Here is a 20,483-nt window from a genome sequence, read left to right on the forward strand (position 1 = left end):
CTGATATGCTCAGTAAGTGTCAGATTTAACTTGTTCACATTGAGTTTGTCAACAAATAGTTTAGCCGATGCCTCATCGCCATTCCAAATGAAAAAAATATCGTCAATGTATCGCAGCCACAGGGACACATTGGTGAATTCCGCCATCTCTTGGACCACCTGCTCCTCCCACCAGCCCATGAATAAATTCGCGTAGCTGGGGGCGAAGCAGGTTCCCATGGCCGTGCCCTGTGACTGGCGATACATGACGTCATTGAAATAAAAAAAAATTGTTGTTCAGACAGAAGTCTATCATAGATAGGAGCATTTGAGAATGCAGTAATAGAGAGATCGATCTAGAGTTCAAGTAATGTCTGACTGCTTTGAGTCCATGTTCATGTTGGATACTTGTATATAGACTACTGACATCCAGGGTGACCAATGTGAAATTGTCTTCCCAATGAATGCCATTGATGATGCTCAGAAATTGGGTGGTGTCCTTAACATAAGATGGTAATGCCACCACAAAAGTTCTTAAATAATGGTCAATGTATTTAGACGTATGTTCTAGAAAAGAACCTATTGAGGACACAATAGGACGACCAGGTGGGTTATCAGGATCCTTATGGAGTTTAGGGAGGAGGTATAATATTGGAACTTTAGGATGGGCACAATACAAATACTGATATTCCTCTACCTCAATCAAACCTTTGTCTCTCCATTCCAATAGTAAATCCCTGAAGTTCCCCATAGATCTCAATACATCATCCCTGTCACATGTACAATAGCAGGTTGTGTCTTGTAGCTGTCTCAGACCTTCCTGGATGTATTTGAATTTATCTAAAACCACAACATTGCCCCCCTTATCTGATTGTTTTATAACAATCTCCTTGTCCGATTTGAGGGAATCAATGGCCATTAGTTGTGCATGAGATAGGTTGTTATTATTATAGGGGCACTTTTTGTATCTAAGTTTGATAAGATCTTTAAGTACTCCTCGTTCGAACACATCAATAGCATCACATTGAATGATTGGTAGGAATACACTCTTAGGTTTAAATTTGGACCCCGGATTCTTATCTAAGTCCAAACCCCAACTTTCCCAATCAGGTTCATCAGTCATGTTTACATCATCACCATGAATTTCCTCTAGTAAAAGGATATCCTCTACATCAAGGTTGCTCAGTATGTTGCTGGCCCCTGCAGCAGGTTTGTCTTTCACTTTGGTACAGAACCATTTTTTCAATTTAAGTTTCCTAGCAAATAAAAACAAGTCTATACGAGTCTGGGCAAAGTTCATATTCTGTGATGGACAGAAGGAAAGGCCAAGTGCCAAGATCTCTTTCTAACCTTCAGTAAGCACATGGCGTGAGAGGTTCACCACAGTCTTATTCATTTCGTGTTCTTGCTCCTTGTAGACATTCCCATTGGAGCTTCTGTGGCGTTTGATCCTCCTCTTTTTTGCTTTCTTGTTCCTCCGGTTCCTCCTCTGCTTCCACGTCCTCGTCCTCTTTGATTCCCCTTCTCCCCCTGAAAGGTCTCTGTCCGGTTCTGACTCATCATCTGAAATTGAGCTAAAAAATTCACCCTTTTACTTGTGGTTGCTACCGGTTCTTGAGTAATTCCTGAATTGGAGGCGTCCGATAAATTCCCATCAGATACATCGCTTTCCATTACTTCTGCAGTTGGTCCTGGTTTCTGCTGACCCGTTAGTGGCATTCCTGTATTTTTGTCGAATAAATGATCATATTTCTTTTGAAAAGTTAAAGTGCGCCCTGATTGATAATCTTTAAAATCCCTTATAAATTTCCGTTGCTTCTTGGCCGTGATCTCTTCTTCTAATTTATCCATTCTCCCCTTGAGTTTTTTGAGATGTTCCTCCAATGCTTCTTTTGTCATCAGGGGTTCAATTTCCGCCAAGAGTTTCTCTATATCCTCAAGAAGCTTTGAACGGTCTTTAAGGGCGTACTTGACCAAGATTTTCATCATTAATATCGAACAGGATGACGTGTTATCTGACCATTCATTGATCATCTCAGGGTCCGGATCCTCATAAGTGGGAATGGTGAAGATCCTGAGACCCCTTGGTACTCGTTTGACATCGATATATCTAGATAGGGACTTAGCCTCCCACCATTTGGATAATTCTTTTTTATATAGTTTTTCAAGTAAGCTCAGTTTCGTCTGTAAAGTTATTTCTTGACCAATACTAGTAGGGGTCAGGGTTGGTTCCATGCTCGTGCTGGCTATGTTGAAAAACAATTTATCTGCTGTCTGTTTTCGGCGAGAGTCTAATTCACCTGCCATGTTGGTATGCTTTAAGCAAACCGCTCCGTGCATGTCGTGAAGCTTTTGGTTCCCTTGTCAGCTTCAACACGCTCGCCTACTTTCATGTACTCACGTCGATTGGTAGAGAGCCCGTACTGAGCACGCCAATGTGCGAGTTTCGGGGTGTTCCCACCCCGTTCCTCACCGCCGGCACGCTTTTCCAGGTCCTCCGCCGCCTCCACGTTGTAATTGTATCCGGTCACCGTCTGGGCATACACGTTGCGCTTGTGATGCGGTAATTAGAGATATCACCCACGCTGTCGTACTTCACAGCGGGATTCAAGCGGTGTCGGTACACGAAAGGTCAGCCCGTGCACTTTAAACGTAATCTTCTCTCTCCTCCAATGCCGGTCTGTGCACTTTGGGCTGTCGTGGCGCGGTCCTGGTTAGGCCACCGACAGGCCTACAATATCCACACCAATTACCTCCAAAATAGCGAAGTAAGCCAGGACACACGGAGTTCGTTGCAAAATTTAATGGCAGAATGAAAAAGTACGACGCGTTTCGCCGATAAGGCTTGTTCACGCTCGCCGAACTAAACAATGACAGCCATTTTTAAAGTGCTGAAAACACACCCAGTGAAAACAATTATTCACAGAAGTCTTTACATGGTCGCCATATTGTACTATGTAAATAACATGTATCAGTATATCTCATAACATAAATAAAACATAATACAGAGCTGGGGCTAAACATGCGAGTATTATAATAATTACTCAAAGATTGTCCACCAGAGCGCAATGATTACATAGTGCGATGTTACCCATCAAATTATGTTATATACATCCATTTGATCATAGATATAGTACCCGGAACCGCTGTTTGGGAGCACCCTCCCTGCTGACTATCAACCTGATTTTGGATTCCGCTGAAACTCAACGATCTCTCGCCTGCCACCACTGGACGTAATACCCTGATACTATATCTTGATGTGAATGCTCGTGTTATTAAGTGGCACTACGCACCCCAGGATTTGGAGCACTGTCTCCTTCGTTGAGCACTCCCCTTTCTACAAATCGTCCACTGGATCTGAAGCAACATCCTTTTTGACAACCTATCACCTGGTCCCGAGCAAGGGCCGGGTGGGAAGTATCACCGGCTAAGCGACCTGTGGTCCTTCTTCTTAGCGTCACAGCCCTGATGAGTCGTGCAAGCACTGTTACAACTTGACGACGAAACACGTGTCGGCTGGCCATCCATACAATAAAAGAGGAGTCAACCAACATCCATTTCCTCCTCTGTCTCGACCACCTTTAATTGTTCCTTTATGTCCATTGAGGCATCCTTGTCTTTACTGTAATTTTGGTGTGCAATTGGTATTTGTTCTTACTTTGTATTAGGGAAATGTCCAACTAACTATATCGTCCCTGAAACTTATGTTTTTTTCTGTGAATATATATATCATGGTCCAGTCGAAGGCAATCGCCGAAACGCGTCGACGTCCTCTTTTGTCTGCACTATGGTGTTGGAATAATAAAATAACCTACCTGAAAACGAGTGTTGGACCCTGTTTGTGCTGTGGTGTTTCGGACGCTCCGGTTGTGAATTGGAGCTGGTCGTGTCCGTTCTTCATTGAAGATATATATATATATATATATATATATATATATATATATATATATATATATATATATATATATATATATATATATATATATATATATATATATATATATATATATGCCCAATAGCAGAATTGTTTATAAAAACAAACCAATTTAATGACAAATTATAAATATTATATTTTAAATGCACTAAAAAAAATTATATGAACGTATACAATAAAAAGTAAACTGTACATTTTACAGATAATACATATGCTATTCCCAGTACACTTTATACAACAGTAAGCAAAGTGTTGGACTCAGGAGGGGTAACATTTACTAATCCCACTCCACATAGTGCAATAGTAGGGAAAGGGTTGTATTGTGGAGGGGTACAATTTACTATTACCTCTCTAGTCAGTGAACAGTAGGGAGAGCGTTGGATTTTGGAGTGGTCACATTTACTATCACCATTCAAGCCTGTGCAACAGTAAAGTAAGTGTTGGATTGCAGGGGGCTAACATTTACTTTTACCACTCCAGTCAGTGCAACAGTAGGGAAAGTGTTGGATTGGGCAGGGGTAACATTTAGCATTCCCACTCCAGTCAGTGAACAGTAGGTAACGTTTTGGATTGCGGAGGAGTAAAAATTATTATTACCCCTCCAGTAAGTTCAACAGTAGGGAAAGTGTTGGATACAGAGGGGTAAAATATATCTACTCTGTTAGATCTGGGGGCCTCTAGTTGGCAATGGTATTCACCTTTGTCCAAATAGGGACCTTTACTTCAAAGTCAGGATAAGGGGATTACACTCCTTAATAACCCCTGCTCACCCCCTTAGTAGCTTGGCACAAGCAGACAGTCTTATCTCAGAAGCAGTGTGTTAAGCATTTGTGAATATACACAGTAATACAGTGATAACACTACAGATGGTCACAACACAGTTTTTATAAAAAATAAGTATTCTTTAAATAGACTTAACACAAGAACACAAACGACAAAAATCCACAATACTACACTTAAGATTACTTAAAAGATGATTAAAGCCTCTTAGTTCAAGTTGTTGGTAAATGAGACAAAGTTCTCAACAAAGTACCTGGATGCATAACGCAAAGTGAACAAAAGGCTTGCAAAAGGGGCGATGTGTCGGTTCTGTGACCCGGGGGAACGGTTGCGTCCTTCCTCAATGCTTGCGAAGAGTAGGGGGCTCGTGGTAAGCCTTACCGGTGCATAGGTGATGCGTAGATTCTCGGCCTGCGGGCCCATTGCGGTGCGCAAGATGGCGCCCTGATGCGATGCGAAAATCTGGTTACGATGCGAGAAGATGGCGCCCTTGATGCGGCGATGTGGTGACGATGCGATGACACCCGGGCAGCCTTGCGATGACTCTGTACTTTGGACCCGCGACAGGCTACACACATCAGAGCATGTCCTACCTTATACTTACAATGCACCCTGCCCTGGGGCCTACCATAGGGGTGTCTAAAATGAAGCAAAGGGAAGGTTTAGGGACTGCCAAGTGGGTGCACTTGGCCAAGTCGACATGGCAGTGCTAGACTGCACACAGGCCTTGCAATGGCAGGCCTGAGAGACACTTTGCAAGCTGCTTCTGTGGGTGGCACAACCAGTGCTGCAAGCTCACCAGCAGCATTTGATTTACAAGCCCTGGGCACACATGTTGCACTGTACTAGGGGCTGACAGATAAATTAAATAACCCAATCATGGAACAACCAATTAGTACATTAATGTAACATAGGGAACACTTGCACTGTGGCACTGATTAGCAGTGGCACAGTGCCCAAAGCATAAATCCAGCAAAAACATATCAAAACAGAGTAGGCAATCTGTCAAAATGGAAGGGAGACTCACGCAAATGATGTCAGGTCTCACATACTCCAATTGAATTCTCTGTATCATTAGAAACAGACTAATTCCCTTCCATGAAATAAAATAAATATACTAAACAACAAAAAATATAAATATTTAAATATAAAAATCACAATATTGTTTTTTAAACAAGTTAAATATGTATTACAATGCTTAATACATATCATAGATCACTACACATATTATTATAAATAAAATAGCAAACTATGGGGCGCCGGTAGTTCCGCCATCCCTGAGCATTTTACCAACCGCCCAATTCGGATGGTGGTGGGTACCACAGCAGATGCAAAGTCCATCCGCCGCTTCACCACCAAAGGCAATCATCCCCGTGGCCTGGCGGAGGGTGTGGGTTTTAGAAGGCCTTACCATGGCTAGCGATTGTCTTTTCAAGGGACCGTTGCGGCCCCCCTTGTTGGGGGCGGAGGATGTTGCTGCACTGGGGAATACCCATGGTACGCCCATGTATTTCCATGCACCAAGTGGCAGGCACCAGGTGGTGTCTGCCGCGTAGTGCAGAGAAATGCTCAGCATGGCATTTTAGCATTGCGGATGGTGCTGCAGCCAGCAGCACCGTCCGCAATGTTAAAATGTTAAAATGTTAAAAGTAATTGCAGTGGTGGGACCGCCGCACGCCTGGCAGGTGGTCCCAGCACCGCTACGATGGCTGGCAGACTGAGGTCTGCCCGCCATCGCAATGGGCCCCTCTATTCTCAAAATATTAGCAACCACGTTAACGCATAAAATAATAAGTAACATAATTGTAAAAAATGAATTAACTATTTTTAAATGTGTTATTATTTAAATAATGTTCTACCCTGTACTTCTTCAAACTACACAGCACATATCTCAAATTAATCTTTAAAATTATAATATTTACACATTTTACATCATTAAATAATTATTAAAATATGAATACTAATTATTTATCAGTAATATATATATATATATATATATATATATATATATATATATATATATATATATATATATATGTATATATATATATATATATATATTAAACTACCGTCCTATCAGGTATCCCTACAACCCCACATCCCACACCTAATATATATATATAAAATATTATTTGCACCATTTTCATAATTACACAATTCATATTCATTAACTAATAATAAATTGATTATATTTATTGAACTTCCCACCCTTTACCCATACAAATGCAACAACTCACACCTAACATATAACTTGGGAATTTTTCATAATTATATATTTTACACAATTAATCATGATTTCAATCTTTATTATAAATTAACATTATTTATTAAATCTTATAATTCATTTCCTAAGCACCCTTCACCCATACAAAAACAACACACACTATAAAAAATATGTATTATACAATGTACATAATTAATTAGCAATTACATTATTAATATTAATCATTCATTAATATTGAATTACTCATAACTAATTTACTTCCCACCCTGTACCTCTACAAAACAAACAACCTGCACCTGAAACGTAACTTTTCAAAAAATTAATTATACAATTAACATAACATAACTAATGATCAATTAAATAATTAATATTAATTACAAATGAATCATCAATCAATTATAATTAATTTACTCCCCACCCTGTACCCCTAAACATCCCCAAAACCCACTACAGCACTAAAAATAACAAAAAATGTATCACATTAAATTAAAAAACTTCTAGTAAATTTAAATACTGTATTAAAAATATTAACAATAATTATGCAAACAATTTATAACATATGCAATTAAAATACATACTAAAATACATAAACATAATTTAAAAGCCATAATATTAACAACAATAATTTTGTAAACTATATTAATTATTTGGATACTGTTAACATCGACATTAGTTACCTTAAAATCGACATTCTTAACAAATATATTCTTGCACACAATATTTCTTTCTGACAATATTTCAAACTCAATATTTATGTATGACAAAATTGAATTTTTGATATTTTATTTGAATCCCTTTTATTTTCTTTGCTTTATAAATCCTAAATAATGTATAATTTATGCTAAGCATTTAATTTATTTATAATTATTTTGTTTTAACAATATCCTTTATTCACAATGTGAATTTACTTTAAAAAAAAAAAAACTGTTTTCAGCCTAGCTTTTTCCAATGAATCAGGCTATAAATGCTCCATTTTTTCACTTGCTCTTCATGGTTTTTCACATCACTATGCCTGCTCTTTAGGTAGTGACTACATTTTGGAGCCGATTCCAATTCGGTAAAATCCCTTACAAATAGCAGTACAGAGCATATTTCAGTTCGAATCGTACCCTTAAATGTCCCCGTACGTACGATGAAGTAAGATTCGGACCCAAAACAGATCTCCGTACGAATCGTATGAAAGACCATACGATTTAAAAATCCGTACGAATCGCATTCGAAACACGCAGTACGCGACGTCCGTATGGATCGAAGCAGCATTTTCCGACCCAGCAAGTACGATTCGTCTCGTCAACACTCCGTACGACTCTTTTTCTATGGGAGCTCAAAACGTCCGGAAATGCAGATTCCGACTCGAACCGCGTATGAAACGGACCCCCCATGATTGAAGGGGTACGGTGCGTACACCCCATGATTGCAGGGGTACTGTGTGTACACCCCATGATTGCAGGGGTACGGTGCATAGGGGTACGGTGCACAGGGGTACAGTGAGTAGGGGTACGGTGCGTACACCCCATGATTGCAGGGGTAAGGTGCGTACACCCCATGATTGCAGGGGTACGGTGCATATGTGATTGTGTGGCTCTCCGTATGAATCGATCAAACGTGACGTTTTCCGTACGAATCGCGTTCTCATTCCCCTGTCCGGATCATACTTGTCTGGTCGTACAGCATGTTTACAATTCGTACGGTTCACTGTGAGGGTCCGTGTCATACGGATTTTACCTTGCTTTTTGTACGGTTCGCAACGATTCGATCGTATATTTTTCAAACAAATCGTACTACGCGATTCGGACGAAATTGTATGAGTCGTACGGAAAGGGCTACGGATTCGATTGGGTCGTACGATTGGTTTACCAAATCGGAATTGGCCCCTTTGTGTTATGTTCTGTTAACCATTTGTAATTAACCATGCTGCTGAGTAGGCCACCTAATCATTTAGGGCCTTATTATGATGCTGGTCGGATGTGCATCCGACTGACATTGTTTCAGAATAGAAACCGACCTACTAGTAGTCGGAGGTTCCATCTGACAAATTAGGATGCGGCCGCCTATGAGGCGGTCAAAAACTTCAATTTTTCTAATGTGGCTTGTGCTGTGGCTTGAAAAGGGATTGGAAAAATGTATGTTTTTAAATGTTTGGAGGGCACCACAGGTGCCCACCAGGCCTCATATTGGATGCCGTGGAGGGATGGGTCCTGCTAGCGACCCCCTATGGCAGTCAGAATGCCATTGAAAGGTTGTCTGAAAGGGAAATTGTATTCCCTACGGCGGTCCCAGAGCAGGCACCACCCTACTTAGGGTGTTAAATTCTGACCGACTGCCGGACGGGCTCCTTGAGCCCATCAGAAGCGTCAGTCAGTCCCCGACCAGTTGTACTGTTGCACCAGAGGTCGGTCGGACCACAACCGATAGTCAGCCAGTTGCGATTTGAGCGTCATCATAATGAGGCCTATATTCCGGACTTAAACATCCTATGCATTGTGAATCTTCAAGTCCTGGAAGCACTTCTGTGGGTTAACCTACGCACTATCTTTCATGTTTTGCTTAGTAACTAGTCCGGCAAGACCTCCTAAGAAAGCATGTTTAAGAGGAAAAGTCATTCTATAGTGTCTAGTTCAGAGGACATTTGACACTGTAAAATTGATTCTTGATAGGCCCTACGTGCCTCTACGTAGGTACTCATTGAACACTCAAATTATGTTCTATTCAAAACAGTAATGTTTTTAAAGATAATAATTATGAAGTTATAAAAAAGCAATATATAGCTCCAAAATAATTCTGTAACTAATACTGTGGATTGAAATTGATCCAGTTGGAAAATGGTAAACCAATAATGTCACGTATAACTGAGCCTACTGACTAGTTTGGTAATTATTTATCTTTTGGTGGGCACGGTCCTCCACACAAAGGCAGCAGAGTACCCTGCTCACCAAAGTGACTACCCACCTGTTATATTTACTGTCAGGTGAAGCATTATGTTTGTACTGGCAGAGCCCTCGCTGACTCTAATGGCGAAAGCCTTGGTTTGAGTGCCCCATGGAAATAGGGCCATTATTCTAAATGCCTATTTAGGGTGGATATTCTAATGTTCTTTTTTCCTGAATGAGACAGCCAAGAAAAACATGCAGCCCTGAGCATGAAACATTTAAAATGACTCCCACATCCTGGCAGAAAACATACCGTAGTTCAGGTTATTTTTGAAAAACAAAAATGTTTGTTGAGCAGCTGCATTAAACATGGTTTGTGCACATGAATCCTACAGTGGCTTCAAATAAAAATGACGTAGCTCCTCTGAACATATAGACAGGCAAGCAGAGATCTAAAAATATGGTGGACAATAATCCACCGTGGACCTGGAGTACACAAATATATAAATTCTGAAATAGTGATACTGGCCATCTTTATGATGCGAAGCAGTCAGACCACCCCCCGCCATCACGTCGGTCAGGAGACTTGCTGATAGGCAGGCGGCAGTCTGACTGCACAATACCATGTGTCCGTCGGGCTGGCGGGTGGAAAAGCACTTTATAACACCGCAACTTATGCTCCTTCGCTGGAAAAGGCCCCCAGCACAAGCCGTGGTGTTATAGAGCACTTTTTGCACATCCATGCACCATGTGCCAGGCACCATGTGGTGCCTGGTACATGGTGGATGAATGTGCGTGGGTGGACCACGTGTGCCCACAGGGCTACTGAACAGTAGCCTATGTGGGTGTGATTTGGGGCCGCCAAAGTCCCTTTCCATCTGCCTTTTCATGGTGGTGGGACCATCCTGATAAGGCAGAAGGAAAGGGGTTACCCTAATCCATACTGCGGTGTCTGCGCAGTTACTTCCTCCATTGCAGGGTTAGGATTCAGACCGTTACTCCGGTGGGCTCTTGGATCCTGTCAGTGGTGGTGGTCCTACCCCTCGACATTTGTGGTCCAACCTTCTGCATTGTAATGCAGCGGTCGGACCAATGCCCTGTATATCGGGTGGACAGCCATTCATGCCCTGTCGGAGACGGTCTGCCCAACAGCCACTGTTATCACAGTACTTTATATTTGTGTCCTTGAAGGTATATCTTGCTCGGATGAAGCATTATTGCTCTTGCATCTAATTGGTGAAAATGTACACAGTGCAGATTTCAAACTGATAACAAGTTGTTTAGTTGTTATGTGGTGTAGAATGCTTCATTATGATATAGCAGTGATGATGCTAGTGGAATGCGAGGTGTGATGAAATTCTGAAAAATAATAGTTGTGTCTCAGTTGGATGTCACTTACATGCTATCATCTTGGATGAATACTTGATTGAATAAGTCTCGTACATGACAGAAGACTTTGCGTGGATTTCAACACAGGCATTTTTGTTGTTACTTAACTAACTTAACCATAATTTTTTCCACTGTCACTAACAAGACTCAATAGCCACAGTATTAATAAGACTCTAATATGTAGTCATTCAACTACTAAGGGTGACATTTTATTTGTTTTTATTGCATTTTCTTGCGTTGCTTCAGTAAACATTATTTTGCATAAATTAAAATGTAAACACCATTGAATACCCCCGTTGTATACTGTTATGTAATCATTTAGGGGCTTATGCATCAAATACTTTATTTGCGAGTCTCAAATAGCGATTTTTTGAGAATCGCTATTTGAGAAACGCTAAGGAGATGTATTTAAAAATTTGCAAATATTTCGCGATTTCTTGGCATTCCTTAATTGCGATTAGAAAATTGCGAATCGCAATTTAGGAATAACTTCCCATTCATTCCTATGGGCCCGGAGGCCCATAGGAATGAATGGGAAGACATACTCAATTTGCAATTCGCAATTTGAGAATTGCAAATTGAGAATGCAATTTTAAAGGACACCCTGATGCACCCCTGAAATGAGCATTTGTGCGCATGTGGCGCACATACATGCCCTAAGGGCATGCCAAAAAGTGAATTTTTCTAAGAAATCTCAAATTACCACCAACTTGAAGTTAGTGGTAATTTGCGATTTCTTAAGGAGAAATCGCACAATTTAGGTGCTTCATACATTTCATTTAAGGAATAGCAATTTGCGATACCTTAAATGTAATCGCAAAATAGAGAATTGCAAATTTTGCGATTCTCTAATTTGCGATACTCTTTTGGGATGATACATCCCAAAAGGCCTTTTTACAGTTCGCAAACTGGCCGATTCTGAGAATATCGGCCTGTTTGCAAAGCGGAAAAGGGCTTAATACATATGCCCCTTAGACAACTTTATAGGAAATATACTAACTACAAACTAAAAGTGAGTATATCAAAAAATCCTATTACTATAAAATGTAAACATAGGCAACTGTTTTATCTATTTGTAGGGCTGTTTTGTTGGTTTTGACCTGGCACATGCTGTTGGAAATGTGGAACTCTATTTACACGACTGGGGAGTTGATTTTGCTTGTTGGTGTTCTTACAAGGTAAGGCGGCGAATGAGTTTATTTGGCATTCCTTTTTTATGTAAAAGTCATGATTTAAAACGATTAATGCAAAAATCTGTTGAATTTTGTATACACATGTACCATGGAAAATTCTGAATTTATGTAAACGGTTGCATAACATTAGGACAAAAATATCTGTTGGAATAAATTCTCACGCTGGTTTAACAATGTATTCTCATTCAGAAAGAATTGTTTGAACATTATCTAAATAGCTCTGCATACTTGAAATAATACATTTTTGAGGTTGAATCTATATGCCAGTGCAAAGACTTCAGTATCTCCCACGCTCCCGCGCTGCATCAATCTAGGTTGATTGGTTTTGAAAAGTTAATAGCTTTTTTTCAGAGAAGATGTATTTGTGCACCTTCCGTGTAAATCCTAAAGAAAATATTTCAAAATCTTTGGGGCATATTATCAAGGGATTTATCTCCGCTTTTTTGGCTTTAAAAGCCCAGAAAGCGGAGATAAAATTAGCTCCCTATCAGCAACAGGGTGCTAACACGCAAATTCGCATGTTAGCACCCTTTTTCTCTACGCTTCCCCTTGCATCTCTAATGAGATGCAAAGGGGGCGTTCCAGAAAAAAATAATAGAAGAAATGTTGTTAAGCGACATTTCTCCTATTATCAAGGATATCGCTAACCCTGTTAGTGATTAAAAAAAGCAGTGCTAACCGCAGTTAGAACAGCTTTTTTTACACCTGGTATTTTCCTGACTTAGCTATGATATCCTATGGAAGGTGATTACCATGGCTAAGTTTGTGAGCCCCTATCATCAAGCTAACGCCAAACTTCGAGAGATTATCGTTGGTTTTCCAGCGATAATCGCGAGGATTTTGATCACTTCTGAGATAAGTGTTGCTGATAGCACGCTATCTCAGTGATAAAAATCCACGCTACCCGGCGATAATTATCCTAGCGCTAAGGGCGCTTAGCGATAATTATCGCTGGGGCTTGGTAATATGCCCCTTTGTTCGTTAGCTGATGAAAGAACTCGACTAAAATTTGTCCTATTTCATAGAAGTCAGTCTTGAATAGAATTAAATGGAATTGAAAACATTGCATAAAACAGTTGGCGGAACACCGACATAGAGTGCCTGATTTAAACTTGGGCAAACAGTACATTTCATCCTAAATGTGATGGAATACCATGCCCGCTAAATACTTAGGGGCAGATTTACAAGCCCCTTGCGCCAATTTTGCGTCACTTTTCCCATGTTAAAAGTGATGCAAAATTGGCGCAAAGGGCTTGTAAATCTGCCCCTTGGTTTTCCTGCAGGAGCTCCCATCGGGTCTCTGGAAGGAATACTGCCTCCAACAGCCTGACAAGAGTACCCGTCCTATTTAGGGTGAATGGGCAAATACCTTTTTTCCTGTCTTTCACCTCTAGGAAAAGCCTGGCAGCAAGGGACAGAAAAAATATAAAACCCTCCCACACCGTGGGACTAAACTCCCAGGGGGTGGGGGGTCATTCGATTTTTGTTTTTCAGACAAAGACGTTGGCTTTGGGATTTTTTTTCTGAAAAACACAAACATTTTAAACGTTTGGTTATGCACTGCCATCAGAACCAATGGTGGCTATCTGACAAAAAAAAAACAAAAGAAAGGAACCGCTGTCATGGTAGTTATGTTAAATGTACAGAGGTGACAACTGAGCTGGTGGTCAGTTCTAAATTTCCCAGAAGCGAACCTGCTTTGATGGACTACACTCTATTCACCAAACCAATAAATCAGGCTCAAAATATTCAAAAAACTAAGAAGGATTTTAAAAGCCGTCTTAGAGGACAACTGAGATATAATGGATTCAATTCCAAGGTGAACTAATACATCTTACTGGTAATTAAGTTGGGGAGAAATAATTTACTTGGCGGCCATTGTTTTCTGCCAATTGCACAGAGTGGTTAGTGCTCTAACGTGCAATTGCTCACATCACCTGCTCCCGCCCTGCATATTTAAACATGGCTGTGGTGCTGACACGCTAATGGCACACCAAAAGCAAGTCCATCTGTCCCTGCCCGTGCCCATACGGGTCCAGGGGCCAGAAATGCTGCCTCTTTGTCTAAAGGTAGGTGCACTTACTCTGCCTCTCAAATGCATACCCTTCGTCCCATCACCACAGGAGACTGTCCCTCTTTCATGATTTAGATCTAGTTTTGAAAGTAAGAAATTGCCCACATTGTAACTTTACAACCACCCCCCATCCCCCCACCCCCCACTTCCAGAGCCTGTGCCCCATCAGAGGGCCAACCTATGCATTTGCAGGTCAATCCTGCCCAGGATTTAATGGCTTCAATTTTTTAACCAAAATTGTTACTCGTTAGTAAAACATCACTGGGACATTTCTAATTTCTTCCCTGAACATGGTCCCAATGCTATCTTTTTAACAGAAACCTGACTTAATGGTGCTTCAGGGCAAGACATTATTACAGCTTTGCCCCCAGATTACCAGATTCTAAGAGTGGATCGCAAAAAACAAACAAGCATTAACAAAGCCAAAAGGTCTTGCCTATTCGAATTTCGTTGCACACACTGCATCACATTTGGTGATGCAGTGTGTGCAACGAAATTTGTTTTATTTATTTTTATGTTTACTTACCTTTTAAAGTCCGTAATCCATACATTACTACCCACCACCCTGCCCCTCCCCCTCCTCACGTCACCCCCCGGCCGGTACTCCCAGTTGCGTGGGGGTTTTTCCATAGCGTGGAGAAGAGAGTTGTAGAGTAGAGTGGTGTACAGTGGAGTAGATGTAGATTGTCAGAGCGGAGTGGCATAGAGTGGAGTGCAGTAGATTGGAGTGGATTAGTGTGTCATAGAATAGGGTGGAGCAAAATTGCATGCAGTGGCATAGAGGGAGTTGTGTGTAGCATAGTAGAGATGAGAAGTGTTGAAGCATGGCATAGCATAAGACTAGAGAGGCATAGAGTGGAGTAGAGTGTGAGCAGAGCAGAGTTTAATGCAGTAAAGCATCATAGAGTGGAGTGTCATAGATGAAGTGGCAGTGGTGCAGAGTAGATTGGCGCTGAGTGCAGTGGTGTAGAATGCATTGGTTTTGTGTAAAGCAATTTAGAGTGCATTGGCATAGAGTGCAGTGGCATTGAATAGAGTAGAGTTCAGTGGCATAGGGTAGAGAGGTGCAGAGTAAATTGCAGTGGTTTAGAGTGAAGTGGCATAGAGTGGAGGGGTGCAGGTAGAGTGCAGGGGTGTAGAGAAGAGTGGATCAGGGTGTGGTGGCCTAAAGTGTAGTGGTGTCGAGAGCAGTAGTGTCGAGTGCAGTAGAGTGGCATAGAGTTGAGTGGTGCAGAGTAGAGTGCAGTAGCATAGGGTGCAGTCATGCAGAGTAGAGTAACAGACTGCAGGGTTGTGAAGTGTATGGTCATTTGTGAGTAGAGTGGTGCAGAGTAGAATAGTGCAGAGAGCAGTGACAAACTACAATGGGGCAGAGTAGAATAGAGTGGCATAGAGTGAAGTGCTGTAGAGTGACATATCGTGCATTGGCATAGAATGCAGCGGCATAGAGTAGAATATTGTATAGTATAGCGGCATACAGTGCAGTAGTGCAAAGTAGTTGTAGGTGCATTGGCATATTCATTGGTTTTGTGTAAAGTGGTGGTAGAGTGCATTGGTGTGGAGTGCAGTGTTTTAGAGTACAGTGGCATAGCATAGACTGCTTTGGCCTAGAGTGCAGTGGCATAGAGTGCTAGGGTGTAGGGTAGATTGTTTCAGAGTTGAGTGGAGAGGGCCAAGGTAGGGTAGAGTGGTTTAAAGTATAGAATCACAGCAATGACTGCAGTGGAGTCGGGTGGTGCAGAGTGGAGTAAAGTGGTATAGAGTGCAGAGGCATAGAGTAAATTATTTCAAAGTAGAGTGAAGTGGTTTAGAGGGGAATGATGCAGGGTAGAGTGTAGTGGTATAGACCAGTAATGTAGATTACATTGGCGTAGAGTGCAGTGTTGAGGTGTGGAGGGGTGCAGAGTGGAGGGGCCAAGACTGGAATTGTGTAGAGTGCAATGTCATAGAGTGCAAAGGTGCACAGTAGACTAGAGTGGCGTAGAGTGTAGTAGAGTGGCAGCAAGGTGTAAAGTGCTCTGGCATGGAGCAAAGTTGCGCAAAGTAGAGTGGCATAGAGTAGAGGGGCATATAATTCCGTGGCTTCGAGTGATGTCCTGCAGAGTAGAGTGTTGTAGAGTGCAGTGGTGTAATGTAGAGTGGCGTATAGTTCAGTGGTGTAGAGTGCTGCAAAGTAAAGTGACAGAGGGCAATGTTGTAGAATGCACTGTTGCAGAGTAGAGCATAGTGGTGTGTCATAGTGCAGAGTAAATTGGTATAGAGTGCAGTGGCAAAGAGTGTATTGGTTTTGAGTAAAGTGTTGTGGAGAGCATTGGTGTAGAGTGCATTGGCATAGAGGGCATCGGTATAAAATTGAGGGGAGTAGCTTAGAGTGGATTGGCGCATAGTGGAATAGAGTGGCATAGACTGTAGTGGCATAGAGTAGATTGTTTCAGAGTTGATTGAAGGAGCATAGAGTAGAGAGTAGAGTGTCATAGAAGTGCAGTGGTGCAGAGTGTCTTAGAGTGGATCAGTAAAGAGTACAGTGGCGGAGGGAGCCAGTGTTGCAGAGTCGAGTGACATAAAGTGAAATGTCAGAGTAGAGTGGTTCATAGTAGAGTGGTGTACAGTGCATTGACATAGAGTAGAGTGGTGCAGAGTAGAGTAGTACAGAGAGCAGTGACAGAGTACAATGGGGCAGAGTAGAATAGAGTGGCATAGAGTGCAGTGATGCAGAGTGACGTAGCGTGTAGTGGCCTAGAGTGCAGCAGCATAGAGTAGAATATAGTATAGTATAGTGGCATACAGTACAACGGTGCAAAGTAGTTGGTGTATGTGCATTGGCATAGCCATTGATTTTGTGCAAAGTGGTGTAAAGTGAATTGACGTGGAGTCAAGTGGTTTAGAGTACAGTGGCATAGAATAGACTGCAGTGGCCTAGACTGCAGTGGCCTGGAGTGTAGTGGCATAGAGTACAGTAGAGTTGCTGAATGTTGTGGCACTGAGTGCAGTAGAGTGGCGTAGAGTACAGTCATGCAGAGTAGAATATCATAGAGTTCAGTTTCGTAGGGTGAAGTATCAAAGAGTATTGCAGAGTATAGAGGTGCAGAGAGGGGATACAGTGTTTACAATCTTGTTTCCACAATGCATGGCTTTACAACTCAGTCATTAAAACGACCGCGTTGCTACCACTCATAACATTACATTGCTGTAAGGGGGTGCAACACCAGGGTATGTGTTGGATTTTAAATCCAACACCTTCCCTGCTGTTGCACAAAGTGGAGTAGGAATAGTAAGTAATACTATTCCTAAGTCCAGCGCTCCCCCTACAACAAGTTGTTGATACGACTTGCAATGTAATAGCATGCGTGGTAAAAACGCGATCGTTGTAACAATCACGTTGTAAAGCCATGCGTTGTGAATGCATGTGTTGAAATGTCATACATTCTGCAGAGAGCAGTGAGCAGTGAAGTAGATCGCAATGATGTCTAGTGAGTGGACGGAATTGGCTGAAATTTTCAGGAAAATTTAACATTTTGTTTCTGAGCAGCCCCTGAAAATTTGGGGGGGGTTCGTCAAGGAGGGGCCGAGAAAAAAGGGGGGTCCCAAAACGTGTTTTTAACATTGAGTTTTCCATAGGGCGGTTGGCCTCACTTTTAGCCCGAACGGCTGAATGGATTTGCACGAAACTTGGCAAAATTGTAGGGACTGGTAGCCCGATGTGCCTTTGCTAAGTCTCAATATATGTGCTCCAGTGGATTTTGAGAAATTAACGTTCAAAAAAAGATATATATCTGTAACAGCGGACCGGGCAGCGCTCCAGTTCGCGTACTTTTCGCGTTACGGAGCTTTGTGAAGCAAAGCTGATTGGTTCTCCGGCGTCTGTCAACATTCCAAACAGTCCGTAGCGGCCGCCATCTTGTCTCTCGGTAGGATCGAGAGACAAGAGGAGGCCAAAGCGAAGGGGCAAATGACCATAAGGGGGCATAGTAGATCCTCCCTGACCCCCTAGGTTTGTTGTGGAGGTTTTAAAAGGGCCCCGCGGGGCAAAAAAAATAAAACAAAATAATCATAATCGAACGGCTGAATGGATTTGCACGAAACTTGGCAAAATTGTAGGGACTGGTAGCCCGATGTGCCTTTGCTAGGTCTCAATATATGTGCTCCAGTGGATTTTGAGAAATTAACGTTCAAAAAAAGATATATATCTGTAACAGCGCTCCGCTTCGCGTACTTTTCGCGTTACGGAGCTTTGCGAAGCTGATTGGTTCTCCGGCGTCTGTAAACATTCCAAACAGTCCGTAGCGGCCGCCATCTTGTCTCTCGGTAGGATCGAGAGACAAGAGGAGGCCAAAGCGAAGGGGCAAATGACCATAAGGGGGCATAGTAGATCCTCCCTGACCTCTTAGGTTTGATGTACCATTTTGCCAAGTTTGGTGTAATTCCGTTCAGCCATTCAGGCTGTAGACGTATCTAAATATCCTATGGAAAATTGCATGGGGAAAACACATTTGAAAGTGTTGAAATTTAGAACCAATTAAAATGTTACTTTGGTTTTGTATTTGTGTGTGATGAAAGTTAATTGGTTATGTATATATCTAAAATGAGAGGAAACCACAGCCATTTTGTGATACTACTGTCTGAGGTACATTTGTGAGGAATTTTTGGTGGTCAATTGCTGGTGTTTGATTTACACAGTACTAACACTTCTCCTACTTTTAAAAAGGTGAGTTGTTAATTTGTAAGGGGAACTATGTTGTACACTTGAAGATAATTTGAAAAATGTTTTCTGTTATTTATTTACAGTCCTTCTGTTATACTAAATACTTGATAAAGTTAGTTTTATATTATGTATTACTAAAAACGATAAATGAAAGTGATTATTTTTTTCTGCAATTTACAGCAAGCAATTTCAAAATAAAATGGCTCACAATGAAGAGACCGTGGCAATTTCTTTTGAATTCTCCACTACATTTATTGAAATTGAGAGCACCAATAATGAAATATTGTCACAAGGATGAGATGACTTGAATGATTTTTTTGATCAATCTGTTGATGGCGAATTTATCGAATGTTTGGAGACCATAGAGTTACAAGAATCATCATTGCAGACTTTTCATGAGGAGATTCCAGATGAGATGATTGAAGAGGAAATTCCTGATGAGGACATGTTACTAGTTCTTTCAAATTTTGAAAATTCAGAAGAATAAATTTATATTTAGAAATCAAAAATTGTTTGAGACATTATTCATTTTTATTTTTAATTTATGAGGTTGTAGCGAAGTGATTGTAGTATAAAATGAGACTTATAGTATAGAGTGCAACATTTTTATGTTACATGGTAAGTTTACTCATATTTACTTCCCTTCTCCCACTATATTATCTCCAATGTGTATTTGACATCTCTTCTTCATCTCCGGCCTCCTTTCTCTCACTGTCTGTCTCTGATGCATCTTATCGCTGCCATTTTGTGTAATTACAGAAGAGAGTAAAAAAAAATAGTTCGGAACGTGAAAAGGGGGCAAAGTAGAGTACCCCTCACCTCCTAGGCCTTCTCAGGCGGTCCCAAAAGGATCAGTTTCTGCTTTCCTGAGAGATTATGGTATGAGTTCCATATACCACAATAACTTGCATTACAACATGCAAGATATCTATCTCCTATTACCAACTTTTGGAGATATTCTCGCTAAGCGCGAATATCTCCAAAAACTAACACCTGCCCTGAGCAGTTCTTAGCCATGTTATCCAATGGGAGGTGGATAACATGGCTAAGAGCATTAGCTCGGTAATGCATGAATATCGCTGACTTTTTAGCGATATTCATGCATTGCGGCCGTTTTTTATCGCATTTGCGATAAACCTTGATAATAGCAAGGTTTATCTTCGATAATTTCTGACGATGCTTAGCGGTAAAAAATTCGTTGCTAAGCATCGTTAGCGATAAATATCGCTTAACTTTGGTAATATGCACCAACGTCTGTTAACGTTCGATTCGAAGGAAATGAGGAAGTGTTGAAAAACATTGTCTGCGCCATCTTGCCTTTTTTGAAATGCCACACTTT

General features: G+C 41.3%; 1 protein-coding gene across 3 annotated transcripts in view; it reads left to right on the plus strand.

The window, feature by feature from the left end:
• The window catches only part of KYNU (kynureninase), a 988,121-nt gene that overhangs the window by 699,863 nt on the left and 267,775 nt on the right, over positions 1–20,483 (plus strand). For all 3 annotated transcript variants that reach the window (XM_078682489.1, XM_078682491.1, XM_078682490.1), the window contains one exon: positions 12,255–12,353. In XM_078682489.1, coding sequence (XP_078538615.1) covers positions 12,255–12,353 — 99 coding nt within the window. The remainder of the gene's footprint in view (positions 1–12,254; positions 12,354–20,483) is intronic.

Source organism: Lissotriton helveticus, chromosome 3_1 (assembly GCF_964261635.1).
Source record: "Lissotriton helveticus chromosome 3_1, aLisHel1.1, whole genome shotgun sequence".
NCBI lineage: Eukaryota > Metazoa > Chordata > Amphibia > Caudata > Salamandridae > Lissotriton > Lissotriton helveticus.